Genomic DNA, 27,694 nt, shown 5'->3' on the forward strand with positions numbered 1-27,694 from the left:
AAGTCCCGAGCGTCCCCCAGAGGCACTGGCACGGAGGCACACAGATCCCCCAGCCCCCAGGGTGGCAACCAGCATTGTCAGTGAAAGGCTGGGCAGCCCCTCCAAGCCCGTTATCTCTGGGTCTTGCTGGTGGTCTTACCTAAAAGCTACTGCCAACTCATCTGACAACATCTGGGACCTCTGGGCTAGTTGTGCACAGCACCCCCCACCCCAGCCCCCTTACTTGTTTGCTTCCTCCTCAATCTTGACCCTCTGGGGATCCGGTGGGCCCTTGTAGTCCTTGGACCATTGAAACTCTGAGCCGTCGGGGGCTTGGGGGGCTTCGAAAGCCAAGTAGATAAAGCCCTCTTCATCCACACCAACCTTGATCTCCGGGGCGTCTGGGGGCAGGAATCAAGGGAGGCACCAGATGTTTATAAACAGTAAACTAGGTCATGCCCCTGCCTTGCTTGGCCCCCAGTGACGCCCCACTGCACTTGACTAAAATAATAAACCACAGACTCTGCTGTGTGTTTTGAGCACTGGCATCTCAACTGAAAAGTCACCTCCTCAGAGAGGCCCTCCCTGACCACTCTGCTGTCATATGGTAGCTGTAACCTGGCCAGATAAGCTCTCTGAGCTACAGTACATAGCTCTAGAGAGGGACAAGGATCCTCGCTCACTCTTGTTGGGGGGCCAGGGCAGGTAAGGACCTAGCACAGCATCTGGTGTGTGTGGTCAGAGGGGGCCTCGGGAGTCGTGGCTGCAAGACAGGCCCAGCCAAGTGTGGCATCTCGATGGAGCTGGGGGGGTTTCAAGTGTCCATGGGGACTTGTGTGAGTTTCGGGAGGTGTCCTATGAAAGAATGGACGAGCCTGTCAAGTTGTCAGGTGAAGCTACGTTTCTACGTTGGGGATCCTGTAGAAATAAATGGGAACGGGGGATGGGTTAGGAAAGGCGGGGCCAGTGACGGGAGGGTCCAGGGTCCTGGTTGTCCTTCTGTGGCAGATCTGCAGGCTCCTGACCCCCTTCCGGAGCTCCTCCTGCCTCCAGGGCACAGCCCAGCAGTGTGTGCTGGCCGGCGCTGCCCCTACCTGGCTTGTCCTCCAGGAGTATGGGGTCGGTGGGCATGGACGGTTGCCCAGGACCAGCTGAATTCATGGCCTGAACTTGGAACATGTATGTCTTCCCCATCTGCAAGTCAGACACCTGGGGGTGGGGAGGAGATGGCTGCAGTGAGCACGGAGCAAAGACTCAGCCCTCCTGCAATCCTGGCCATAGGACTGGGGGAACCACTCGGTGGTGGAGTCTCAGGAAGGTGGAATCTGTTCTGGGGGTGGTGGTGGACAGGCAAGATGGACATAGCGCTCCTGATTTCCAGACCCCGAGTTCCAGTTTTGGGTTGGTCTCCCCCCTGGGATGGTCTCCCCCATGAGATGGTCTCCCCCCAGCTTGTGGCTCCTGGAAGGCCACCTGCTCGGGGCTGGACTCATCTCCTGCCTCCCAGCAGGAAACCCCTCTTCCTTCCGAGGCCCACCCCCTCCATCCATCATCCCAGACAGAAGCCCGGGGATTATCAGCATCTTTTTCTTGGTCCTGCACATCTCACTGTCAAGTTCTGCCCTTTATTTCCCTAACACTTCTTGACTGTGGCCTCCTCCTGCTGTGTCCCTGTCATGGCCACGACTGACACTTCGTGTTTATTCGCCTGGATTAGCCTAAGTTCCCTAAATAATGTCTCTGCCCCTTGTCCCTGAGTCTCTTCCCTCCGCCTGCCTTTCCAAGACGCCATCATGATTGTGCTTATACCCTTCAGCAGCCTTTGGGGTACAGCCTTTGGGGTAAAATTCAGATTGTGAGGTTTAGTACTAAAAGTCTCCCTCGTCTGGCCTCACCTCCTGTCCTCTATGCCCCCTTCATCCATGACACCCCCACATTCATCACTTCGTTTCCTGCCTCCCTGCCTTTGCCCTTGCTGAGCCCTCTGCCTGGAGCACCTGCTTCTCCTCCCCAACCACCCTCCCCTCCTCCCTGCAGCACCTATGCCAGCTCATCTCTGACCATCCACTCGGGTCCCTCAGGTTCCAGGACGGGTCTCTGACCTTTAGTGGGCTCTCCCTGAATCTCTTGGACCCGCCTTCATTGTACCAAAGTTTCTAACTGCCTGGCACCCAAGGACGGTGACCACATCTAGAACCTGGTTCAGACCTGGCACTAAGTAGGTGTCAAGAAGTATTTAGTGAGTGACTGGGTGAGTGGGTGTCAGCCAACCATGCACTCACAGCAACAGTGCCAAGTCAGGAGCTGGCCCGTCCAGCCTGGGCCAGGCTACGTGAGGAAGTGGACTCGCCATCCACTGCTCGCGCTCCCTCAGCTGGCCGCCCAGCGCTGGCTGGCTCTCCCATGGGGGGCCTGGCCCAGGGAAGGAGAAGCTGCAGGCTCTCAGAGCATCCCCCTGCCCGGAGCTTGTCCTCCCTGATTCTGCCTTCATGTTATTTTTCAAAATGAAAAAAAATTTTTTTTTTTACTATTAAAGAAATACATGTTTGTTGGGGGAACTATTAAAACAATAGGGAAGAATATAAAGTGAAGGGTTCAAGCTCCCCGGGCAGTCCCACCCCTAAAGATAACCAGAAGGAACAATTCTGTAAAAATCCATTTACACTTTAAATATTTGTAGGGCCTCCTTGGTGGTGCAGGGGGTTGAGCGCAATGCTGTGAAGCTATCCACAGCCTCTGCAGCGGGGGTTCGATTCCCGGCCAGCCAGGGAGATACCGACATGGCGCGGCAGACCTCTCCTGTCTCGCCCGCTGCTCCCCTCGGCAGTTGTGGGTCTGCTAGACTTAAGTGGCTGCTAGACTTAAGTGGCCTATTCAGCCACCATTATGGTTACCTGCAGTTCTGCATTCCTATATAAAGGTCAGAACTGTCCAGTCACAGTCATATGAGCCAAACCTTACAAGGTGCCTTTCATATCAAGCAAGAGCAGAAAGCTTCATCACTCTGGGAAGAGTGTGCATCAAGAGGTATGACTGGGAACGCCCGGGGGGCTGAGGACGGATGCATAAACTTACTCCTGACTCATACATCATGAGGTATGACCGGGAATGCCTGGGGGGCTGAGGACTGATGTATGACAAGGGAGACCCCAGAATCTGATCAGTGGAATGCCTTGTTGATGAGATTAGGACCGTGGCCGGGGGCCTGGAGTCTAGTTCTGATTACACTTTGTCATCAAGCTGATAACATGGTCAGCAGACTTGTGTCCCCCAAGCCCTAGATGACATTCCTGAGTTTCACCATCCTTTTCTCCTTGTCCTCCTAACGCACGTAGCTGATGCTCTATGATTATTCTAGCAACAAAAAGGGCCAGGATCTTGCTCTCAGCAGCATCCTGCCTTGTGCAGCCTGCTCCATGACTCCCGTGTCTTTATCAGTGTGGTGCTTTCGGTCTGTCCGCCTGTTCTGTTCCCCACTCTGTCTCTGCTGAATCCTCTTACTCTCCCATGCTTCTGGCCTGTACCCCAGTTTTTGTATAAATAAATAAATCTTTTAAAAATAAATATTCATAGACATGCAGACACGGGACATGCGCTGGGTTCTGGGTTAGACCTTATTCTTCCCACACTGTTGGGCTTTCCCCTTCTTGGTGCCAGCTAATGGGGTGCTGATGTGTGGTCTGAACACTCCACTGGAGACACACACCTTAGGGCTGCAGACAATCTAACCCAACGTCACCAGAACTGTCCTTGCACCTCGGGGGTGGAGGGAGCCATGGCCTATGAAAGTGGCCCAGGTGGGGGTCAGGTGCTCATGGATGGTCTGGGGTGCTCATGGACCCTCTACGCTGAAAGTTTGTGTCTGCTCAGGGTGCTTCAGCTGACACTTTGTTCTCCAACAGGTATTTGTGAATTGTCATGTCAGGGGGGGATCGTGTGTGCCTGCCTCTTCTACCTGGAGGAAGGTATAGCCACCATCACAGGTGACTAAGCCAATGATGCTGCTGGGTCTTTTATTGATCCAGAGAGGCTCACAGTTTGCTTCTCATTTAAATGAAGAAACATATCTGCATATGTATATGTTAATATATGCTATAGGTTAAATGAATAAACATGTTTATTAATATATAATATTAAGAAACATAAGCATGTGTTCAATATCTAACATATATATTATCTAACATATATATATTATCTAACATATTATGCTACTCTACATTCTTTTTTTTCTTAGCCACATAGGATGGATGTATTTTCATGTCAATGATACAAGTAGCTCCACCCTATTCTTTATGCCATTCCCACACATTCCTTAAGCTACTGTACTCTTTACACTAGCTGCCACAGGCTTCTACTCTACGGATACAGTATGATTTCTTTAAGTAGACCCCCTACTGGTGGGCATTGAAGTTGTTTCTCATTTTTGTCTTTATAAACACCTACAATGAGCATCACTGACCTTAGGTTTTTGCATATCTTCCTAGTCTCTATAATTCACATCTAGAAGCAAAATTCCTGGCTCAAGAGATGGGTATATCCAAGTGCATACATTTCTCATAAATAATGTACTTGTGAGTATTAACGCTGACATACCTGGCTGATTGTACATGAGGTTTTAGGGAGGAATCTGCCCAGTGTGGGGACAGTGAGGACTACAGGTTGGCCATACTTGGTATCAACTTGCTGTGTAACCCTGGGTAAGCCCCTCCCCCTCTCTGGTCCTGCTGCCCCTGAGTAAGGGCAGTGACCTCTGAGGGTCATCTGGATTCTGAGGTTTTGTGGTTCTGCCATGTCCAGTAGCAGGCTCAGGGGTGGGTCAGCGGATGAAGGGGCAGACACTTACCCTCAGGTGGGTGCCAGTGATGGGGTCTGCGGTGACTGGTTTCCATTGCTTAGAGCCTTCCTCCTGGAAACTGATGCGGTAGCCTGTGATGGGCCCGGCTCCCGTGTACAGTGGGGGCTCCCACTTCAGCATCAGTGAGGTGGCCCGCACCTCGGATGCTCGCACATCGTAGGGGGGGCCTGTGGGAGATGGATTTGAGCACAAATTGGGCAGCCAGGTCACCACTAGATAGCCAGCGGATCCCAGGACAGTCAGGCAGGGAGCCGACTGGGGAGTGAGAAGCTTGTCAACCTGTCATTCACAGCCAGGCCTGGCAGTGCCTGCTCTGGGTAGAGAGGGGGCCCGGGCTTCACGACAAAGCTCATGATGGGGCTCAAGATATGTCTAGCATCCCTGGCTCCCAGAGGCCTCCCTGACCCTCCTGACCCCATCCCTTCAGGGGCCTTTGTCACTTCAGTGTTTAGTGCAGGGGCTGAAGGCGTGGCCACTGCTGGCCGGCTCAGCCCATGTGGCTTTGAAGACTCTGGCCAAGTTACTTAGCCTCCATGTTCCTGTCTCCCCATCTGTAATAGCTGGGGAATAATAATATTTTTTATAATGTAGTGTACTTGTGAGTGTTAATGACATAATTTATGGCATGTATCAGTATACAGTTAGGGCCCAATAACTAGTTGTTTATAATTGTTGTCTAAGGCATCATGCATAGTAATCATCTACCGTTTTGGTTAAGTTTGGTGTTGAAAACAGAGCTGAGTTGAACAGATGATGAAAGATTGTGGCCCCACCTTCCTGGGGGCGGGTGAGGGGCTTGTGTAGGGGCCTTGTGTGTGAACAGCTTTCCCTGTTTGTCTGGGATTGAGTAGGTTCCTGGGAGATAAGACTTTCAGGATAAAACCTGGAAAATCCCAGGCAACCCCGGGGCATGTTGGTCATGCTGGTAATGCACCTTTAGGGTTCGAGATTGGTCTGTGCCAGAATCAGTGCTGAGACAGTGTGTCCGTGTAAGAGATTACAGGGTCATTTGGAACAAGGAGCTGGGGCCTGGTGGTCAGATGAGTGAGCTTGAATGCCCAGAGCTCCTGTGACCTCACCGGTCAGTTTGGGGAGGGAGAGGATGTAGGTGATTGGAGTCCAGCACCCCCGGCCTCTCACCTGGCTGGGGCATCGTCCACTCTTTACACTCAAACAGACTGCTGGGCGCTGACAGCTCGCCCACACCTGCCCAGTTTGCTGCCCGGGCCCGGAACTCATAGAAGTGTCCTTCTCGAAGGTTGCTGACCTGGAAAAGTAGAACATGCTGTGAAGCCAAGGCAGGAAGGGGTAGGGTGGCAGGTGGGGAGACTCAGCATGGGGATCTTGGGGCTTAGGCAAGATCAGTCAAATGGACGATCAAGGTTCTTTGGGCTCAGAGCCTTCCGACAGTGACCTCGGTCTCCACCTCACATGTCATGATGTGGGCTGCTGGCCCCTCCCAGCCTCACCTTGCAGACGTGGCTGGGGACCAGCTGCTGATTGACTGCGTGCCAGTCTAGCTCCTCCGAGTCGTGCTGGTCCAGGAAGTAGCCCAGGATCTTGCCACCTCTACAGCGCTTGGGGGGCTTCCATCCAATGACCATGTCATTTTTCCCACAGTTCAGCAGGATGAAGTCATATGGGGCAGATGGTGTAGCTGTGGGAAGGGGGGGTGGCAAGGAGAAGAGGGGAGCTGCTCCCTAAGGGGTCCAGGGAAACCTCCCCTGTGGGGACCACACTACTCTGGGGTACTAAGGTAGCCAGTGGCATCTGCTGGTAACCCTGACGCCTCCCCAGACTTCACTCCCCAGGTTCTTATTATCTGCCCTATGTTACTTCCTTCCCCAGAGAAAGTGTGATCGGGGCAGCCCCAGGTCCCCTCGGAGGGCTGGTGCCCTGCTAGCCTCTGGGATAGGACCCTCGAGAAGTGCTGCTCCCAGAGGCTTGCGGGCTGGACCTGTCCCTCTGGACTCACCCAGAGCCTGCTTGACCCTGATGGGCTCGGTGGCGGCTGAGCTCTCGCCTACTCCAGCCTCGCTCACTGACCTGACGCAAAACTCGTACTCCTTCCCGCTCCTCAGCCCAGGAACCGAAAACCTGGGCGAAAACATGCAGTCATCAGGGAACTTCCGGAGGGCTGGGAGACATTCCTGAACTTTCTAGAACAGCCGTGTGGAGTTAGTGGCCACCGGTGTGGTTGGATTTGAGGGTCCCAGATCAGTTCTTACCTGGAGTTATCACCCTTCCTCTAAAGGAATCCTACAGCCTGGAGGATGAAGTCCTCAAGGTTTTAAAAGAACGTGGCTCTTCCAGAGTCCACCATTAATTGCCAATTCTCTGGGAAAGGTGCCAGCCTAAGGCCCAGGTGCCAGGTAGCTGACCGCACTGCCCAGTACATCCTCAGGGCTTTGGGCCTTGTCCTTGATACACAAAAGGTTCTTATTATCTGCCCTATGTGATGAAAAAATGCAGCCTTTAAAGGACCCCCAAAGAGAACTCTTATCTGGGGACACACAGAGACAGTCTGGCTTAGAAAAAAATGTTCTTCTCATCCTTTCCCTGCAGGTGAAAACTCAGACTGCAGATTCTTTCTCCTTTTTCATTTATCAGCCTCTTCCTGTAGAAAGTCTTGTTCCTCAGGGAGCATCTCTTGGCCAGCTGACCCCAGGACCCTGGAGGACTTATACCTCATGCAGAGACACCTGTGTCCAGCAGGCACCTGCCTCAGGAGAAGGACAAAACCTGAGGGGGCAATGCTCAGGCTGCGCAAGGACAGGTGAGGCTGGGTGACACCCCAGGCTACCCCCTGTTGATGACAGAGGACGGTGGTGCTGATGGTCAGAGATGCTGATGGTAGGGAGGGCAGAGCCTCTCGTGCAGCGCTCCCTGTCCCTACAAGGTATGTAGTCAGACGTTCGCCTGGCACCCTCCAAAGAAGGTGGAGGGTGCCAGGGTGCTGCACTTACCCCTGCTTTGGAGAGCATTGGAAGTGGGACTGTCCAATTTCTTCACTTTACAGGCAGGGAAGGGCTCCCCCAGAGGGAGAGCGGCATGCTCAGAGTGCACAGTCTGTGGGAACAGCTCCTGGTCTCCTGAGTCTGGCACACGGCCCACCCATCCGTCCATCTGTCTGTCCATCTATCCGTCCATCCATCCAGCCATTGCTTGAGCATCTCCCGTGAGCCAGGCTTGGTGGGGCCCCGTGATCTGGCCCCCACAGCCTGGCAAGGCTTTCTCCACAGCCTCACCCAGCAGCCCTCCTGGGCAGCGGTGCTCAGCCTCCTTCTGCCATGACACGTGTGCCAGGTGACATGCAGACATGTGCCCGGTGCTCTGGATATGCCCGCAGAGTGTGCACCCCACCTTTTCACCCCCTTTTCATGACTCTTCCTCAACCCCTGCTCCCCTCCACCCCAGCAAAGCACATTGAATGTAAGTAGGGGAGGGGTTATTTTAGGGGTAACAGCTGTCAAAAAACCTGATCATTCTCCAACTTGGGAACTCAGCAGTGACGAGTTCCGAGCGAGCCCGCTCAGGTGACTGAGAAGTGCCAAGGACCAGTGTTCCCTTTTTCTGGGGTAAGATGATCTTGGGGCTCATGGCCTATGGTGAGGGGAGCCCAAGCTAATGGCCTGGCCAGTGATGGAAAAGAAGAGATTGGTGTTGCCAGCTGAACTCCCCACCCCCACCTCACAGAGTCTCAGCACTGAGAGAAGTCGTGACCTGGGAGCCTTGAGACTCCTGGGCCTGCAAACACCAGGGTCATGAAGCTTTGAGTGAGGAGTGGGTGCTGGGAAGGCGGGGGGACAGGAGTCTGCCCCCTCATGCCCAGTTTGCAGAAGAGGGAGCCCAGGCTCACAGTGAGTGGGAGGTGCCAGGACAGTGAGGTGGGTGTGGAGCCTGAACAGGCCCCTCCAGCCGCCCTTCTCTCTCTAAGCTCCTGGGGGAATCAGGCCGAGACGGTCATCTCCAGCTGCAGACAGCAGGCCCTCAGCAGCCATTTTCCCAGAGACGCCAAGTCCCAGTTCCTCCACATGCTAGCCAGGGGAATTCTGACAAGTTAATTAACTGCTCTGTGTTCCAGTTTCATCAATTTCATGGCCGCACAGTGATAATACAAATCCTATTCCTAAGTGCATAGGTTTGCAGTGAGAACTAAATGACCCAACATAAGACAATTGCCCAGAACCGTGCCAGGTGCCCACCACCACACTGTGAAGCGGGGGACTTCACTCTTATTACACCCCCTTCTCCCAGGATGCCCAGGGGCGGGAAGGGGGCGGAGAACTCACTTGTGGCCCTGGATGGGCTTGTTGTTAACTGTTTGCCACTCAGAGGACCCTGGCTCCCGGGAGTAGATGTAATAACCCAGGAGCTCTGGGCCTTCTGTCACCGGCTCCCAGGTCAGGGACACTGAGGTCTGCGTATCCCGTAAAGCTTGAACTTGAGCTGGAGGAGGCAGGGTCGCTAAGAAACAGAAAAGTGGGTGAGTGAGGGTGATGAGTGACACTCGGTGGCAGAGCTACGGCGGGGGGGGGGGGGGGGAGGGTGGAGGGGTTGGGGGGAGGCGGGAAGCAGCCCTCACAGCAATCAGGGTGTCAGGGGTCCAGACACACCGTGGGGCTCTGGTAGCTCCCTCACAAGCCCGAGGTATGTTCCAGAATCTTTTCTTGTGTTCTAAATGTCCCTTCTCTTCTTTTCTCCAAATATCTCTACTTCTTCATTAGAGCATTATTCCTTAATCCTTATAATCTCTCTCCCTCAAGTCACCAAATCTGATGGTTTTCCTTAATCTTTATCTTTGTTCTCTAGAAAACTTGACTTCCCCTTCCTGAAACTTCTCTATTAACTTTCATGACCCCCTGAGACTAAGTCCTTGAAGTAGGGACAGCCAAGATTTGTTAGATGGACATGTGTGTGTATGCTTGCATATGTGCAGCGACAGATGGGTGTCTGGCTGGTTAGATGGGTAAATAGCAGATGAACGGATGGATGAAGGGATAAATGGATGGATGGATGGACAAGTGGATGGACAGATGGATGAATGGATGGATGGACAGAGGGAAAGACAGGTGTAGAATCTTTTCTTTTTCTCTTTCCTCAAACTCCTTATGAATCCTTTGGTGGCTCCCCATCTTGTCCCCCAGTGTGGGACTCCTTGAAGCTTTGGCCCCCTGACTTGCTCTGTTTTCTCCTCGACAGTGCTCTACTCCTGAGCTTTCAGTCCTCTCTGCAGGTCACTCTCCAGGGTACCTCGAGCCTTTTCATTTTCCTCCCCTCCGCCTCTTTCCTGTTCATTCTCTGAACCATACCAGAGCCTTGCCTTAAGGTTGGCTAGTGGTCCAGAGTTGCCCACATCCAGTTACAAACCACGCACTGGCCAGGCCTCTGAATCAAGCCTAAATGTTAACTGGACCAGAATGGAAGGAAACACTATTTGCCCAGCAACCCATTCATACTTGCTATGAATAGTTTTTTCTTTTTAAATGATTGAAACAGAGCAAATCTAGGGTTTGAAATCTTCCTGAAATGAGCCTGCAGTATACGAGACTTTTCTTGGCTGGGTAGAGCTGCAGCTGGTTCCTTAAAGGACTAGTTGATGACGGCAGCTGCAGGGAACCTTCTGGTCTAATCTTATCAAATAGGAAAGAACCCTAGAATCCAGCCTCAGAAGAGGGAGCGGGGCATAGGAAGGCAGAACCAGGATGGTTGGGTATAGGGGAGATACAGGAAGGAGCTGGAGTGGGCCAATGCTGACCTTGGCAGTAAGGACATTAGGGTCAGCATGCTGGCCAGGCCCATGCCATGCTGTAGCCAGGAAGCCAGGACTTGGGGGGATAGCTCCTCATGGCCAGGGGGTGTTCTCAGGAGGCTCACTCTTGGCTGCACAGGGCAGGGTGGGGTGCTGGTTGGGTCCTTGAGAATTGAGGTACCAGTTGCTGGCACTCGGCTTCTGAGCTGGACCCAGCTGAATTCTGCAGCCTGTGCATTGTTGATCTGGGGAAAATGTCCCTACTTCTGTGCACCACGTGCCCAGAGAAATGTAGTTCCTGATGTCCTGAAACTTTACAGGCTGGAGACCATGTTGCTTTTCAGCTTCATGGGAGGTAGATGGGGTCAGGGTGCGGGAAGTAGGCAGGGCTCTGTCCCTGCAACCTTAGGGAGCTGAGCCCAGGACCTGGCAGTGTGGCGTCCCAAAGGTACCTGGCTTTCCTGTCAAGGCGATGGGCTCGCTGGGCTCTGAGGGATCGCTCACGCCGTACTGGTTCATCGCCCGCACTCTGAAGATGTAGGACTTCCCTTTCTCCAGATCCAGGAGGGCGAATCTCGGGGATTTCACTGGAGTGTCTGAGCTGATGGCCTCCCAGGTGCCACTGCCTATGACTGACTGTGACAAAGGAGAGAAAATTGCGTTGGTTCACTCTGCCATGCTGCCTCCCTCCGCTGCACTGTGGAATCTACTCCATGCCAGCTGCCCCGTCCCTGGACACCTGCCCCAGCTCTGTCCTCAGCGAGAACCACCTCCCAGGGCTCCCCCATACGCCCTGTGAGTGCAGCTGGTCAGTGACTCTGCCTGTGGGGACCAGCCGAGCTCCCTCCCTCCCTTCCTCTGTGTGGGGCACAGTAGTCTCATCCCATCTCTGGAGGCCTCCCCAGGGGGCCAGTGTCTCTTAGCGCTTCCCTGAGCTCTGCACCTCCCTGCCCTAAACATGTGTATTTCTCAGGCTAGCCTGGGGTTGGGATACTTGGGTGTCCATACCTTCTCCAGGGAGTACGTCAGCGGGGATTTGCCCCTGGGCCTCGGCTCCTCCCAGCTCAGAACCACATAGGCCTCTCGGATCTCGCCAGCTCGGACGTTGGTTGGGGGTGAAGGGAGAGTCACAAAGTCTGGAATCAGAGTCATCCAGAGCAGAGATGGGTGGGTCCTCAGAGACCCCTAATCTTAGCCCCTCATTTTATAGAGGAGGAAACTGGGTGCAGAGATGGGGCAGGAACGTGCTGCAGGCCACACAGCTGGGCCAGCCGAGCCAGGCCAGAACCCAGGGCTCCCGCATCTTGCCTGGGGCTCCCCCAAAATGCTGCCTCCTCCATGAGGGGACAGCCAGACAGGTGACAGTCACCTAGAACTCTGGGTTCCTCCGACTAGACCCCAGAAGCCTCGCCTTCCCACCCCCGCGTGGGCTGGCTCCACTTCTGCCCACTTGTGACCCAGAGGCGCCAGAAGCAGCAGAGGCTGGAGTCTCGTGTCAGTGTGGGGAGTCACACTTACCTTCAAAATCGTCTGTGTTGACTGTGATCTTGTTTCCCAGATCAAAGGGAATCTCTAGGGTGGAGAAGGGAATGGAACACATTGGGAAGAAGCAGTGGGCATGGGTGTGTGGGGCGCGGGTGGGGGTCGGGCCAGGGCCTGCCTGCTCTGGGTGTGGGTTCCTCTTGGGCCCCTGGCCTGGCCTTTTGGTCCCTCGCTGTGTGAATGGAGGTAGGTCCTCTCTGGGCCCCAGGATTCTCAGGGGTCCAAAGTGGAACACTGCTGCCCTAAAGCCAAAGAAAAGCTCTGTTCTCTTGTGGCAAATGGCACAGGGAGGAGACGTGATATGCCAGGGGCGGACACAGGTGTGGTGGGGCTGGGAGGCAACGCCAAGTTAGACTGACTCCTCCTGGCTACAGGACTATGTGCCCTCAAGTTGGGGCTCCTGAGGCAGGTCTGCTTTCCTCCTTCAGGTTTAAGGCATCTGAGAAAGGTGCTATGATCAAGTTGGTATTTCTTCCATCAGACTAGCTTAGCTGCATCTTCTACCTCAGGTCAGGGAGTGCTAAGGACAGCACTGTGTCTCCTCCATCATTATAGGGGTTCCTGAAGGCTGGGCATGTCTCCCCTGTTGGGAATAGACTTGGAGTGGGGGCCGTACAACCTGTCTCCTGTGTGAGAAAGTCCCGAGTGTGCCTGACTGATGTTCTAGAATGTTCCTTCAGGACCTCTGTACCTACCTTTCATCTTCTGGGCTTCGACATGGTCCCTCATGACAACGGGCTCTGAGGCCTTAGAGGGGAGGCTGCTGCCAAGCCTGCTGATGGCTCTCACCCGGAACCGATAGCTCTGACCTTCAACAAGGCCTTGGATTGGGCATCGACAGGTCCCGCCAGGGGCCTTATGGCAGGGCACCCATTGCTCAGAGTCACCCTGGCACCTGTGGGAGAAAGAGGCCCTGATTCAGCCCCTGCTCATGACTCACAACCCCCCAGTCTGTGCCTTCCCAGGGCCATGCCCACCCCGGGCTGCCTGCCCTGCTCATCTCACTGGTTAAATCCTGGTCGGGCTCCAACCTTGTGTCCCCAGCATCCCTTTCCCCATCCTGTCATCTCTTTCATCTTAACAGTCAGAGTCGGGTATGAATCCCTGTGGACAGGGATCCAGGCTCACAGTGAAAAGACTTGCCTGGGCCCACATGGCTCTTGAGTGGTCGTTTCAGGTTTCACCGAGGGCTGTCCTCTCCCTAGGTTGGTGTGCATGCTGGATTGACCTGAGAGTCTGGGCTCTCTGTGCCCTCTGTAACCAGTGTCCCCAGGGGGTAGACAGCACCCAGCACCAGCTGGGTGGGGCAGTGGTCAGCTGTGTGTCCCAATCCTGATTCCACCACTGATGAGCTATGTGGCTCTGGGCAAAGTTAAAGCCAGGTAGTTCAGTTTCTCATCTGTAGCATGGGGCACTGAAGGGTCTCTCTTGCCCTTACATAGCACCTGGTGTAGGACTCCATGAGTCCTACTCCTCGATACTGCGAGCTGGGGCCTCTGAGCTGGCAGCACACGAAGGAGGCGGGATGACCAGGCTTTCCTTAAGAGGAAGCGTGAGGAGCAACCCCTGGTCAGTAGGTGGCGCTCATGGCCAACCTGATGGTAGAAGGTGGACCATTCCTCGTCTCCTGAAAGTTGGGGGGAAGGGACTGATGGGGGAAAATGGGCAGAGCTGGGGTTTTTGGAGGTTAAGCTGCTGGGGCTTAGGCAGTTTGACCGCTGGTGAGAAGCTGTCACCTTGCAGCATACGGCTTCGGTTTGGCCTCTGCCCGCCGCTCAGCAGACCTCTGTCCTGTCTGGGGCAGGGCAGATGTTATCCGGCCACAGGCCCACCTCGCTCTCTCTTTCCCGGTGTAAATCACTCCTGTTGTTGTTCTTTCACACCATGTGTCTGCTTTTGGGTCACGTCCTGTCCCGCAGTCAGATGCAGCTGGTGGTGAAGCCCCACCAGCTGGGTCAGCCTGGTTCCCCAGGTTTGTCCTGTTTCACTCCCTCCCTCTGTGCTCAGCGCTCTTCCACCTGTCTGGCACTCAGGGAGGAAAGCAGCCAACACGCCCACAAGCCCTCGGCTTCAAGCACTCGGTGTTTGCCCTCCCGGGGTCAGCTTGCCATGAGGGGTCCGGAGGGTGGTGGCTGACCAGCGGAGGAATCCAGGTGTCCATGCGGCAGATGTAGAGGCATGGACACCCTTCCCTCGCCCTGAGTTATACAACACCATCTACCTCCTGCCCTGTCCAGAGGCCGGGCAGGGGGCCCCTCTTTCCTGTGGTCCTCTCTTGACCTCACAACCAGACTGAGATGTCCTCCCAGGGGCTCTGCCACCCAACTCACAGCTCAATGGAGTAGCTGGTGATAGCGCTGCCCCGGGTGTCACTGGGTGGGGTCCAGGACAGGATGAGGCAGTCTCTGTTCACATCCAGACACCGGACATTCAGCGGGGAGCCGGGGGCTCCTGACTTTTCAGCGGCAGCATCTGAACCAGGGATGGGGGTGGGGAGAGAGTCAGTGTCCATCAGGCAACAATCCCTCCCACCCTCTTCTCATGACCCGCCAGGATCTCAGTTTTGATCTTGAGGGCCAGGACCTGACCAACAGCCTCTTCCTTCCAACACCATCAGGCTTGGCGACATCACCACTCGTTAGGCACCATCTACTCACACCCCTCAACAACTGGCATAATTAATCTCGGAGCACCGGAGCAACTCTCCATCTTACAAAGGGGAAAACTGAGCCACACGGCAAGAGTGACTTGCCCAGGCCCCTGGCTAGGGAAGTGGCAAAGTCAGAAACTGCACCCGGCTCTGGACCAGCAGGCAGCAATCAGCAGGGGCTGGAGTCGACCCAGTCACACTCCCTCCTCCCTCCCCAGCTCCACCAAGACTGAGACTGGCTGTCTTAGGATGCTGCCGGAATTCTTTTTTTTTTTTTTTTTTTTAAAGATTTATTTATTTATTTGTTTATACATGCACTGGGTACAGTCAGAAGCGCGGGAGGGTGAGAGAACTCACCAGAGCCAGAGCGGGGAGCAGAGCAGGCAGAAGGACCAAAGTACACTGCTGAGGGGAGCAGCGGGCGGCAGGAGAGGTCTGCGCGCCATGTGGGACCCTCCTCTGGTGGCCGGGGAGCAGCCGGGAATCGAACCGGTGCTGCAGAGGCTGCGCGCAGGTTCGCAACCCAGCGCTCAACCGCCGCGCCACCGGGGAGGCCCTAAGGATGCTGCCGGAATTCTTAGAGGAGCTCTAAACCAGCACCCTCTTTTTATAGTGAGACCCCCCCAAAAATGGACAGAGTTGCCTAAGCCTTCATAGCAAATCAGTCAAAGGAAGAACCGTGACCCTGGGCTCCAGCTGCCCCCACACACCCTCTCACCTCTCACAAACACGTAGGTGCTCTGCTCATGGGGCCCAAAGGGTGAGGCCACCTGCACGGTGTAGAGCCCCTCGTCCTCCTTGTAGGCACAGGACACCTTCAGGGATGCCCGGCGGTCTGCATAGAGGATGTGCCGGCGTTCTGAGGACCTCAGCAGCCTCCCTGAAGAAGAAGGGGTTCAGGGTGAGCTCATGCGGCTACTAGTTTCTCCTGGGAACCCTAGATGCTGTGTGGTGGGCCTAGGCAGAAGTGGGGCTGATGTGGCTCAGCTGGGGACTTGGGGAAGGAGTGGGAGCCTCCAAGGTGGCTGCTGACACCCCAATTCTCTCAATGAGCTGGAGGCTTGGGGAGTGGAACGGGGACAGGGAAGGGGTATGGGGCAACCAGGGAGTGAGGGTTTAGGGAAGCTTCCGTGCCTCGGTGAGGAGGTTCTGTGACAAAGTGGGAACAAGAGAGATTGGCCCTGTGTGAAGGTCAGGGGCTCTGGGAGGGGCTGGGGGCAGGCTGACAGCGTTGGGGGCTCAGTGGGTAGGGATTGTGGACTTCATGGAATGGGGGCTTATTAAGAGGGGCTCATTGAGAGAATTGGGGTGTCAGTGAGGAAGGTAGAGAGCTTGTTGAGGGGCTTAGGGGTCAGTGAGGACAGAGGGGCCCGAGTAGGTGAGAAGAATGGGGACTCAGTGGAGGGGCCTGGGGCTCAGGGGGTGGGCACTGCCCTGAGGCCACGCTGTTGGACCTTCCCTGCCCTCTGCCCCACTCAGAGGCCCCTCCCTCCTGTCAGCACCTCTATTCTGGAAGACCTATAGGTTTGGGAAAGCATCTCTGCCTGTTATTGCAGCTGTTTCTCAGGGCATCTCGGCCTCGCCCTCTTCCCCACCCCCAGCAGGTGCAGCCTCCCCAGGCTCAGAGAATGAGGGGGGGCCGTACCCCTTGTCCTTTGGCTGCAAGCCTGGTCAGGATGGGGCAGGCGGGCCAGCAGTCCATTTTCCTGGCTGGGCCCCCTCTTCTGCTGGTCTGAACTGATCTGCCTTCTGCAGCCCTTGCCTAGGCACCCCCAGGGCTTCCTGCCCACCTGCACCCACATGCTGACTGAAAAGCCCTGTGCAAGGGTCACAATCTACCCTGCGGTCCCTGTGCCAGCCAGTCACACCTCCTGCCTCACCTCTGTAGCTTCCACTGTCATCGCTCACCCCTAGGGTGCTGATGAGGATCCCGTAGGTGGACAGGGCTGAGCCAGGGCCTGAACCCACAGGCTCCCTCTGGGCAGGGGCTACCATGTGCTTAGTTTCCTCCCTCTTCCCAGAAGGAGCACCCCCAGAGCTCAAGCATGTTTGCCCCAGCCCCAAGCACGGGTGAGGTACCGTTGGCCCCTGTGAACCTTTTTAGGGGGCTCCTGCTTCCCACTGTCTCCGTAGCACCCATAACTCAGCCTGTCCTGGCTGGGAGTGAAGGGCAGAGCTGAGCCTCTCTCTCCACTAGGGATTCCAGACTGAGATGCGGCCAGGGCTGGGGTCCTCACCATCTCGGAACCACTGGATGTTCTGCTCAGAGTCTAACACATCTTCAGAAAACAAGCAGGACAGGGAGAAGGGTTCCTTCTCACGGGCAAAAATGGGGTTCAGTACCGAGGTGAACGCCACATCAGGGCCAAACAGCAGTCCTAGGTGGGAAGAGAAATTTAGAGCACATGTGTTCTGAGGCCACAGCTGGGCCTGGGGTCAGGACGGGAGGGGGGCCCTGCTGGGCAGCGGCACCATCTGGGTCGGGTAGCCTTTCCAAGGAGAAAAGGGGCTGGCCCTGGGGTGAGGATGGGGCCCGATGAGCCCAAACAGCCACCATCCAAAGATGACATGTTTGTCTTTTTTGGCTTTGCCTGTTTTTGCCCAGTTTTGTCCACTGGGTAGCTCAGTCATAGGGGTCAGCTCTGGGGTGCCTGGGACCCCAGAAGCCAGTCAGCTCATAGGACTACCCCATGTGGATACCCCTTTGTGGGTTGCTATGTTCTAAAAGGGGCTGCGGGAGGCCGCAGGGTGAGTCCCAGACCCCCTCCACGTGAAGGCCCGCCCTTCCCCCAGACTCCTTACTTTTAAACATCTCCGAGTCGAAGCCTGCATCCTTCCCCAAGTACGCTGAAAATCCAGAGCAAAAGGAGTTTGTGAAGGTTGGCACCACAGCTTCCTAGAGGTCTGGGAGGTATGAGCTTGGGTGTGGGTTTCCCAAAGTGGCTCCCCGTTTGGCTTCAGGAAAGTTCCTTCACCCACTACATCTCAGTCCCATCACTGGTCCAATGGGTGGCGGGTTCTGATAAACGAGTGCACGTGAACCAGGCCCTCAGTCAGAGCCCAATACAGTTGGTGCTCAATGAATAAATGGAGGTTTCCTTCCTGGGCCCAAACCCTTACCAGGGTCATTTGCTGTCATCACAGAGGCTGAGCCTGGCTAGACTCTGGGGACTAGGGGTCCAGGAGAGCTAGCAGGGGAAGGAGCAGTGATATGAGGGCCACCTGGAGGCTTCAGGGGGAAATCCAGGGTGATGCTGACAGACCCGAGAATGTGAGAGGGGCTTCCGTTCAGGATTTCACACAGGCTCTGCTCAGTAACTCCTTTAAATCTTACTACAACAGCCCTCGCCATGAAGGCCATTAGCATGATCTCGTACAGCTGAGGAAATGGAGGCATCAGCATCTGGGAGCACCCTAGCAGCCTGTAGCCAGGATGTGCCACTGGTCCCTCGAAAGGCCCTGAGTGAGACCCAGAGAGGGCAGGAGGCAACCCCAGGTCACACAGAGAGTCAGAGGGAGACCCAGAATTAGCACCCAGAGCTCCTGCCCCCCGCCCCCGCCCCGCCAAGGGCAGGGCCTTCCTCCAGGACCAGTGCAGTCGCTGTGGAGGTAAGGGCAGGAGAGGTGGCAGTGGTGGTGAGTGGGTGCTGCTGGGCCCCAGAGTTGTGGGCCTTGATGGAGGGAGGGACAGGGATCTGGACGAAGTGATGGGCAGGCAGAGGGAGGCAGGGCCCCATGCCTGACCTTGGGCTCGACTTGGGCACGGTCTACAGGGATGGCTCAAATGCTGAAGATAGCCTGGCCTGGCAGGGGGACAGCGGCCTCTCAAGAGCTATTTGTGGAACAGGGCACAGGGTGGACAGGAGGGTGAAGGACAGTTTAACAAGGTCTGATGAAAGGTGGGGTGCAGGGGAGGGCTGGACTGCAGCCTGTCTGCTGCCCAGTGTGTGTGTGTGTGTGTGTGTGTGTGTGCATGCACACACACAGGGGCCCTGAGGGTAAGGTTCATGGGGGCCCAGAAGTGTGGCCTCCTGGACTGTGCTCTTCCCTGAGCATGGGTGTGTGTGTGGCGGACAAAGCCTACTACACTCCTACATGCTAAGCTTTATAGACGAGGAGGATCAGAGAAGTGCAGTGACTTGCCCAGACTCACACAGCCCATGAGGCAGAGCCAGAGTGTGAACTCAGGTCTGTCTGCCTCTGAGCATCTCCCCCACTTTATGCTGTGGTTTCAGATGCCCCCCCTGGAGGGCCTGAACCCAACTGGGAGATACTATCGAAGTCAAATGGGCAGAAGGGGCTTGGCAGGGCTTGACCTTGGCCTCTGAGTCCCCTCAGCAGGACTGGCAGAGACCCTCCCACAGTCCCTGACCTGCATCTGGACTCAAGCTCTACCTGACAGGATAGGTGCTCTTGGGAGACAGGTGGGTGGGTCCCCTTGTATAGTAGTGTAGGTTCTCCAGTCTGAGGGGGGTGATGGTCACCTGCTCTGAAGACCCAGGGGAGCCAGTCTCCATGATGGCCCTGGTCACCTGCTCCCAAGCCAGACACCCCTGTGCCAGGGGCCCCTCCTTATGTCTGATTGCAGACCCATGTCCTCCTCTGCTCATCCTGGCGTGTTGTGGGCCAGTCTGGCCTGCAGGGGGCAGGGGGGCTTACTGCGGACAAGGACTTTGGCAAAGGAGGAGGCTTGGCCATAGGCGTTCTTCACCATCACGGTGTAAGTGGCTGCGTCCTCAACGGTGCATCTGAAAAGGAGAGAAGCAGAAATGCCCCCTGAGCCTGCTGGGCTCCATGGCAAACTTGAGTCCTCACGTGTGGCTGGGAGAGGCCTCAGGAGGGAGATTTGGGCCTGGGCACCATCTCTACAAAGTTGTGCACCTTGGGAATGGCCGCTGCCCCCCACCTTCTCCCCTGCTGCCTCAGTGTCCTTCTCTGAAAAACTGGGGACGTGGTATCAGCCTAACTCACCTCAGGTGGCAGTGCTTTGAAAATAGGATTGTTATTATTGACTTTGTAGGACCAGAGAGGTTAAGTGACTTGTGGGAATCACACAGCAACTGGACTTCCACCCAGTTTCAAGATGATGAGCCCTCTCCAGGCATGGCCTCCTGCCCTATCAACACCTCCAACTTGGAATCTAGGAGTAGGAGCAGGGCCTTCACTGGTCCAAGGAAACTTCCAGTCTGTGCCAGGACTGGGCCAGATGCCTACGTCTTCTCCTTCTCAGGCCTGCGGCTCACTGCCAGTCACGCCAACACTGTCTTGTTCCCAAAGGAGGCTTGGGTTGGCTCCAGCCCAGGGGCACCTTGTTGACAGAGTACTTGGTAGGATGTATGGCTCCATCAGTGAGCAGAGAGGCCCCTGGGTGCCCTCCAGGCTACTTGAGGCAGGGAGCCCTTTTGTTTCAAATGCAATTTCTGCTGAGCCTTCCATGGCTTCCCTGACTGTACAGCCCACTGGGCACTGCAGTGTGTGGTCAGGCGGTTATGTCCATGTTCCACACTTTGCTTCTGGAGGGGAGGATAATGTGTTCCTACTTGTGTCCCTGAAGCCTGAGCTGGTTGAGGTGCAGGATTTGGTGACTGGAAAGAAGCCAGCGAGAACTGGCTGGATCCCAGGCCCTGCCCTGGACAAGGGCTGCAAGAGTCTTGCCCATTTGGAACCTCTGTCTCCTTACCTGCCACCTGGGTCTCACAAGCTTCCTGCCTGAACAGCGGTGGGCACTGTCAACTGTCTGTGTATAGCACCCAGCACAGAGCTTGGCATGGTGGCATTCGCCCCTGGCTGCTTGCGTGAACGATGCATGTTTCGGACGCCGTGCTTTCATTATTTCCGCGGGACCTCCCTCCAAGCGTGCCGTGTCTTCCCTCACAGCCATGTTTAAGACTCAGCTGGGATACCTACCATTTTCCCTCTAGCTGCTCCTCTGTGCATGAGAGCATGTGTGCACGCACTCGTGTGTGCATGCGTGACTTCTCTGCCAGCACGTCTCCCAACACACCCAGCTCAGCATTCAGTCCCTGCTGCTGCCTCTGAGTCCAGTTTCTCTTCATGTATTTGAAGACATCAGAATCACAGGGCCCCATCTGGACCTGCTTATTCTGATTCTCTGGGGGCCAGAGGAGGGTCCATCCTTCCAATTGCTATTTTAACAAGCACCCTGGACACTTCTGAAGACGAGAGTGACTGGGGAGACAGCTTCAGGGAAAGGTTTGGAATCCTGCTCTGGCCTCAGTAGTACTGGGCCCAGGGGTCATGGGTTTCTCTGGGGCTTGGAGTCTCACCTCCTGATCTCCAGGGTCAGCAACCCATAGTTGTTGGTGACTCGGTACTTTCCGGCAGGAAAGAGGCGGGGGTCGATTTGCACTTCGTCTTTGTACCTGCAGAGACACAGTGGCCTGTGGCAGGCAGTGTGGTTCCCAGTGGGAAGGAGCCGAAGCATCTCAGGCCTGGCTTCCTGCCTCAGCTTTGGGCCGCTGACTTGCTGATGTGACCCAGAGCAGCCCTGCTGCTGCTCTCAACCTCAACTGTCCTCGTCTGTGAAATGGGAGTAATAATAGCGGCAACCTCGTAGGCTTGCCGTGAGTGTTAAATGGGATAAAGGATGTAAAGTTTTCTCTGGCACCCTGAACGCAGGAGATACTCAGGGTGTCACTCCCTTTTGGGGAGGCAGAGAAGGAGCCTGTAGTTGGGGGTAGCTGCCTTTTCTATAAGGTACCCCCATTCCCAGAGTCTGGGCCCCAGCTTTTCTCGCCCCTCTTCGGGTTATCAAGGAAGGGACTCTGTTCCTATCTCCCTGCCGAACCTTCAGGATAGCAGTTCTTTTCCTGGGCTCTCAGTAGAATCAGCTGAGGAGCCTTTGAAAATGTCCTGTCCAGGTTCTGGACAGAAGCCTTTGGAAATTTGCACTAGAAACTGCATTAGAAATAGCCTTTCTCCTCTTATTCTAAAGGAGCAGAGTTTATCACTGAGTCTCCCAATTCCTCACACATGTCCTAGCCTCTTGCTGCCTAGGTATGGCCCCGGCATTAAGTCTGTCAGCAGAAAGGAAGGACAAGTGTCACTTGGCTGATACTTCTCTTTCCTGGTGACTTTGCCTCTGTCCTCCGGCAAAGACGCAGCAGCAAGGGCTACTGTCTCAGACCGGGAGGGCCAGGGCTGTGTCCTTGGGGGGCTGGGCTGAGTCCCTGAGAAATGTGTAGAGCAGAGTTGTACAGCAGCCCTCCCCTGTCTACATCCAGACACCGACTTGGGAGAAAAAGAAACGATATCTTCTTTAAACCAACAGGGACAAAAATCTCCACGCCCAGGCTGTATCCCAGAATTTAGGCCAGTGGTTGGGGCTTGAGACCCTGGCATTGGTCTTCTTGAACTCATTAGGTGACTCCCAAGGGCGACCCAGGGGGCTGCCCTGCCCTGCAGCCTCCTGGTCTCTGCTGTTTGTTTTTGGTGAACTGGGGAGTCTTGTTCTTCTGGCATGGGCACAGATGGTCGGGTGGTCATCGTTCTGTCCACTGCCCATTGTGGGGCATGGAAGCCTAAGGAGTCAGGGCTGGGAGCGAAAGTGGGAAAGCGAGAGGACTAGGTTCTTGCTGTGTTACCTTGGGCATGTCCAACCCCCACTCTGGGCCTCTGTGTTCATGAGGCTGTTGAATGGAAAGTTTGCTCCAATGGGGGAGGCTGGGGTGGAGGAGGAACCCTCAGCAAGAGAGGGCATGGGGCCTCTGTGAGGCCTTCCTTGGACCCAGCTTTCCCCTCACTGTTTGTCTCCATGACAACCAAACAGAGCAGCACCTACATCCCACCAGGGCCCCTACAGCATGGCCTTCCCTGGAAGGAGCCCAACTGAGTCTTCTTTTTCGGGGGGGGGGGTAGTGTCTAATCTGGGCGTCAAGGTCAGGCCCCCGACACTTGACACCTGTCAGGAACATTCCAGATGCCTCAGCCTCGCCAGCCTTTGCTTTTCTCAGTAAAAGCAGCAGCTGCAGCTCTGGGTGCAGCCCAGGCAGCAGAGCCCAGCTCTCCTCTTGCCTCTCTGGGCGTCAGTCTCCAGCCTGCAGGAGCCCGTGAAAGCATGGGCTGTGTGGCTGGTCCTAAGGGGCTGCCAATAACAAACGAGCATCAAATGAGACAGCTGAGACCAGGCGCCCAACCCAGAACCCAGCTAAGGGTGCCCCTATAAGAGGGAGAGGTTTTTATTATTTATTTAAATCCACCCCCCCCCCATATTTTCTGTTAGATTTCACTTTTGAAACACTGCTTGGTCTGGGAGATTGACTCTGATTCAGGCAGAGGTGTGGTCAGCGCCCACTCGCAGCACAGTCGTGGGGTCTAACTTGCCCTGTGGTTGGCCTTGCATTCAGGAAGTGCTTAATGGTTGCTGCACGAATGGAAACTCTTCTCACAAGTCCTGTGAGCCAGGCCCTTCCTCTTGAACTGGGGCCTGGGTCTCCCCCAGGGCTGAGCAAAGCCCTGGAGGCCAGCCTCAGGATGACATTGGCATGCTCGAGGTGACTGATGATGGACAGCTCGGAGCGCTGGGGCCAGCTAAGTCCCTCTGGCTGGAGGTGGGCGGGGCCTTGGTTCTACCACTTGTAAGGGATGCTCAGCTCCCTGTTGTGGCAACCTTGGTGGCAGGGGCGAAAACAAGCGTCCCTCCCCAGAGGCTCCCCTGGGATGCCTCAGATGTGGCCTCAGTGCCAGGGCAGGGCAGGGCTTGGCTTCCAGGCCAGGGCAGCTGAAGTGCTGATCTCCACCTTTCCCAGGCTGGCTGTTAGGGGCAGATCTCCTACTGGACCAGCAGCCTGCAGGGAGGGTCTGCCTCAGTTTCCCCAGAATTTCAATGCCCAGCATGGTGCCTGGCACACTTTTTTTGAATGAATGCCAGCTGGCAGTGACCAGGCCCAATGCTAGCTCCCTCAAAATGCTTTTCTTGATCGTTCCTGAGTGCTTTCAATTTCTGACTTCTGAAGCATTAAGTGCGCTTTAAGGGAAAACAGCTGTAGTGGTCACGTTCTTACTCCGCAGGCCAGTAGGAAGAGCTATGAGCCGGCAGGAGAGAGACCTGAGTTAGAACCATGGCTCGCGCTGGCTGTGTGACCTTAGACAAGCCAAGTTGCCTCTCTGAGCCTTGAGAGGCTCTCCTGTGAAATGGGGTTAATAATCTCTATTTCATGGGTGGCTCAAAGCTCACATAAGCACAAATTTCTGGGTCAAGATAAAAATAGGTACAAGTACAAGAACTTCCTTTTTCCCTGAGAGCTTATCTTCCCTTCCTACTAGACCAAGATTCGGCTTATGTGTCTCCTCTTCCAAGAAGCCTTCCTGGATCCTCCAGGCACAGGCAGCCACTTCCTCCTCTTCGCCTCTGCTCTTATCTCAAATTTCACCCACCACTGCACTTCTCTGTGCATCGGCAATTCTCTTCTGAGCAGAGGGTCCTGGAGACGTGATTGTGCACTGTCTATGTAGTCAGTGCCCGCTTCCTGGCCCGGGACAAATGATGTGCCTGGTGTTATTTGCTGAAATCCCGTCCTCATTCTTAAAGTGTCTCAAAGTGGGAGCCCAGGGGGAACTCAGTAAACTGTGGGCTCCACTGCATGATGACATGCCTCCCTGTGGCAGAACGGAGACCCTGATGCGGCCATGCCCACTCCCAGCTCCCCGTGCTCCCCTTTTCACTGCCCACGAGGGCTAGACCCTGAGATGCTGCTGTGGTGGCTCCACTCTGGGGACGACATCGCCTGCTTCCCCAGCCCCTTTCACGTTCTGAGGGCTTCCACATCGTTGAGGCATTAGATCCTTATTACATGCAAGCTGTGCAGAAGGTCGTTGACCTATTCTGTAGAGCAGGAAAATGAGGCGGGGCCAGAGACGGTAGGGATCTGGTTGAGACTGTACCCTAAGTTAATAGCGAGAGAGCTCCCACTCCAGGCCCCTTCTCACTGCTGGAGCCCTGTCCTGCCCTCCCTGACTCCTTTCCTGCTCCCCTGCCTGGTACCAGGCCACCCTCCCCGCCCAACCCCAGGCACGCAGCTCAGAGTAGCAGCTGCCCCACGCCACCAGAACCATGTTTTATAAGTGCTGTCTCCTGGCGCCCAGTCTTCCAGGCCCAGGCTGACGGGGAAACAACTAAGAATAACCGGTTGAGTCTCCCAGCAGCTGCAGCTCTGCTGGGATTGGGGAGTGCTCAGGGCGTGTGCACGTGTAGCTTTTCTAAGGCAGCAGGGACTTCTCAGGGAGGAACTGGGCTCCTGGAAGGGAGGTGCTGGGCGCAGCATGGAACAAGCAGGGGCCCCCTTCTCTGGGCCACAGTGGCTTACCAGGTGACCTGGGGTGGAGGCGAGCCCCGGATAGTACAGGTCAGCAGGACTGTGGTGTGCTCCCAGACGGCGTGGGAGCGCAGGGGTATCCAGAACCAGGGCCCCCGGCCAGAACACAGCTTCTGCAGCTCCTTGGACTCCTGGATCTTCTCCTCTGTCTGGAGAGGGGAGGGGCCTGTGACTCCTATGAGCTAGGGCACCTCCTTTGCTGTCACCTTCCTCCCTGACACCCAGGCTGAAGTCAGGTCCAGAGCCTGGAGGCCCCTTCTTAGCAGGTGAGTGGCAGGTAGGTGCTACAGTGGGCAGGGCCTGGGCTTTAGAACCAGCCAGCCTGGTGTCAAGGCTGAATTCTGCCACTTACTAGCTGGTAGACCATAGGCAAGTCTCAGTTTCCTTACCTGTGAATGGGGATAGTAAGGTTCCCTCCATTACCATGGGGATGCAGAGAGGATTCAATGAATTAATATGTAAAAAACACGGGTGCTTCCCCACGCGAAGGGATCCCCAGGGTGGCTACATATCCCTGACTTCTGTCATTAACAGCATTGCCTGAGAGTCTGTGCTCTAGACCCTGGGAAAGTCAATAATTCCCACCTCATCACCGACAGCCTGTACAGCCACACACCTATTTTATAGATGCGGAAACCAAGGCCAAGGTCACACAGCTACAGAGTGGGGCCAGTGGGACTCAAACCCGGGTCGAAGCATACAGCCTGGTTCTTCTCTGGATGTCTGGCTGTCTGGGAAGGTTGGCAGAACGTGACCCCAGGTTCCAGGGCCCCGGGTCCCCAGCCTAGCCCCTCACCCTTTGTCTCTGTGCTTTCCAGTCTCGTCTCTGGCGCAGCAGCCGCTGGGTCCGCAGGAAGTCCACCTCTGTCTTCTCCCAGTCGTTGCCGAAGCCCACCCGCTTCTGCCCCCGCTGCTCCAGCTCCACGGTGGAGGTCTGGCGCCTCAGCCGGGCCTCCCTGCAGTGACAGAGGCCGTCTGGGCCTGGCAGGAGGGGCCCCAGCCAGCTCCATGCCATACCCAGCACTGCCAGGTGCGTTTAAACTCCTTGAGGACAAGAGCAACTTCTGTCCTCTCTTGCCTCCAGAAAACCCTGAATGGGCCCTGTTTACAGCAGGTGCATAATAAATATTATTGATATAGTTCAAAAGACTCTTTTACAAACCTTTATTCCTCTTGCTTTCACCATGACCAAGCGGACAGACCTTCGCCCTGCATTTTGCAGGGCAGGGGCCTCCCGCCTGAGGACGTGTGTCCAAAGCAGGGTTGGTGACCAGGTGGTCCCTTCTGCTTCATCAGCCCCTCCAGCACCATATGTAGCCAGTGGGGAAGCAGGCCCTACCTCTCCCATGGGAGACCTCACCCTCCTGTGGACCCGTCCAGAGGTGGAGTGGGGTTGGGGAGTTTTGGGGTCACACAGCCCTGGTCTTGTCCCTGGGTCAAGCTCTTCATTCTAGATGTGTGACTTGGGGCGGTTCTTTTTCAGTGTGGGATCCCAGTTGCGAGGCAGGACCGGATGGCTCCTCTAGCTCAGGGCTTTCCAAAAAGGTCACCTGACTTACCGAGTCGTCTCTGAGGAGGCTGTGAGAGCCAGGGCGGCTGCCAGGGCGTAGTCTGCGGCACTGAACTGATATTCTTCCTCACTGCCCCAGGAAAAGGGGGTCAATAGCTCCTGCAGGGTGGGCTGAGGATCCGGGTGGGGGCTTCCCAAGATGAAAGCTGCATCCACCCCCCTCCGCCTCAGCCTGGGGTCTGCAGAGGGCAGGATTTTACCTTCCACCTCAGGCCAGGTATCCAGAAATCCGGACTGAGCCCCCCACCTCAGACTAGGGTGGCCATGGGGGTGCGGCAGGGGCCGGGGTGGGGTCCCTGATGCCCACCTGCTGCGGTAGGTCCGCCTCTGCACCGAGGAACTCATGTGCAGGCTGTGCTGCCTTTCCTCCTTCTGCTCCTCCTCCTGGCGGTGTTCCCGCGTGTGGACCTCCATGGCCTGGGGGGGCCGGGGCTCTCCCACATTTCCAGGGCTGTGGGGTAGAGTCATGGCCGCGAGAACGACAACCTGCCAAGCCAAGGGACATGGTTTCCATGGGAACCTGCCTGGCCCTCCCCACGGGGGCCTCCCAGCATCTCTGCGGGGGTCGCGGTCTCTCCGCAGGACCCAGAGGGAAAGCACCCTCGCGAGGTGACTGAGGCAGGCTCTGAGCCTGGCTCACCCACCACCTCATGTGCTCCCTGGCACCAGGGAGCAGCCCCACACGTGCCTCACCAAGGGGCCTGGGGCTCTCTTCTCCGGGCCTCGGCTTCCCAGCCCGTGAGTGAGTGAGGCTGGCTTGTCCAAGGGCTATTCTCTGACTCAAGATTGAGCGTGGAGATGGTGGGTGCAGCCCCCTGGCCGTGAGCTCAGCTTCTCGTTCCAGCTTCTGAGTGTGTGACCTTGGGCAAGAGTCTATGACTTGGTTTCCCCAGGATCTGCTGGCCTCCCCGTGACCGCAAAGATTTGATGAGTGCCTGGCTCATTCCAACTACTACTTTTGTGTCAGATGTTAATATTTTCCTAAGAAGCCTGTAGAAAAGCTACACTTTAT

The 27,694-nt window shown here is 55.8% G+C and overlaps 1 protein-coding gene across 1 annotated transcript in view; it reads right to left on the reverse strand.

The window, feature by feature from the left end:
- MYOM3 (myomesin 3) overlaps positions 1-27,150 on the reverse strand; it is a gene marked incomplete at both ends in the record, with an annotated part of 39,138 nt that extends 11,988 nt beyond the window's left edge. Inside the window, 21 exons of the mRNA XM_084244105.1 lie at positions 224-380; positions 1,074-1,188; positions 4,823-5,001; positions 5,975-6,101; positions 6,304-6,491; positions 6,810-6,931; positions 9,127-9,301; positions 11,039-11,222; positions 11,595-11,722; positions 12,105-12,158; positions 12,824-13,023; positions 14,459-14,600; positions 15,497-15,658; positions 17,016-17,156; positions 17,581-17,625; positions 19,438-19,526; positions 21,066-21,161; positions 25,104-25,261; positions 25,909-26,068; positions 26,672-26,752; positions 26,990-27,150. Coding sequence (XP_084100231.1) covers positions 224-380; positions 1,074-1,188; positions 4,823-5,001; positions 5,975-6,101; positions 6,304-6,491; positions 6,810-6,931; positions 9,127-9,301; positions 11,039-11,222; positions 11,595-11,722; positions 12,105-12,158; positions 12,824-13,023; positions 14,459-14,600; positions 15,497-15,658; positions 17,016-17,156; positions 17,581-17,625; positions 19,438-19,526; positions 21,066-21,161; positions 25,104-25,261; positions 25,909-26,068; positions 26,672-26,752; positions 26,990-27,150 — 2,864 coding nt within the window. The remainder of the gene's footprint in view (positions 1-223; positions 381-1,073; positions 1,189-4,822; positions 5,002-5,974; positions 6,102-6,303; positions 6,492-6,809; positions 6,932-9,126; positions 9,302-11,038; positions 11,223-11,594; positions 11,723-12,104; positions 12,159-12,823; positions 13,024-14,458; positions 14,601-15,496; positions 15,659-17,015; positions 17,157-17,580; positions 17,626-19,437; positions 19,527-21,065; positions 21,162-25,103; positions 25,262-25,908; positions 26,069-26,671; positions 26,753-26,989) is intronic.
- Positions 27,151-27,694: the final 544 nt, after the last annotated feature.

The sequence above is a fragment of the Talpa europaea genome (assembly GCF_964194135.1).
Source record: "Talpa europaea genome assembly, chromosome: 9".
Lineage (NCBI taxonomy): Eukaryota > Metazoa > Chordata > Mammalia > Eulipotyphla > Talpidae > Talpa > Talpa europaea.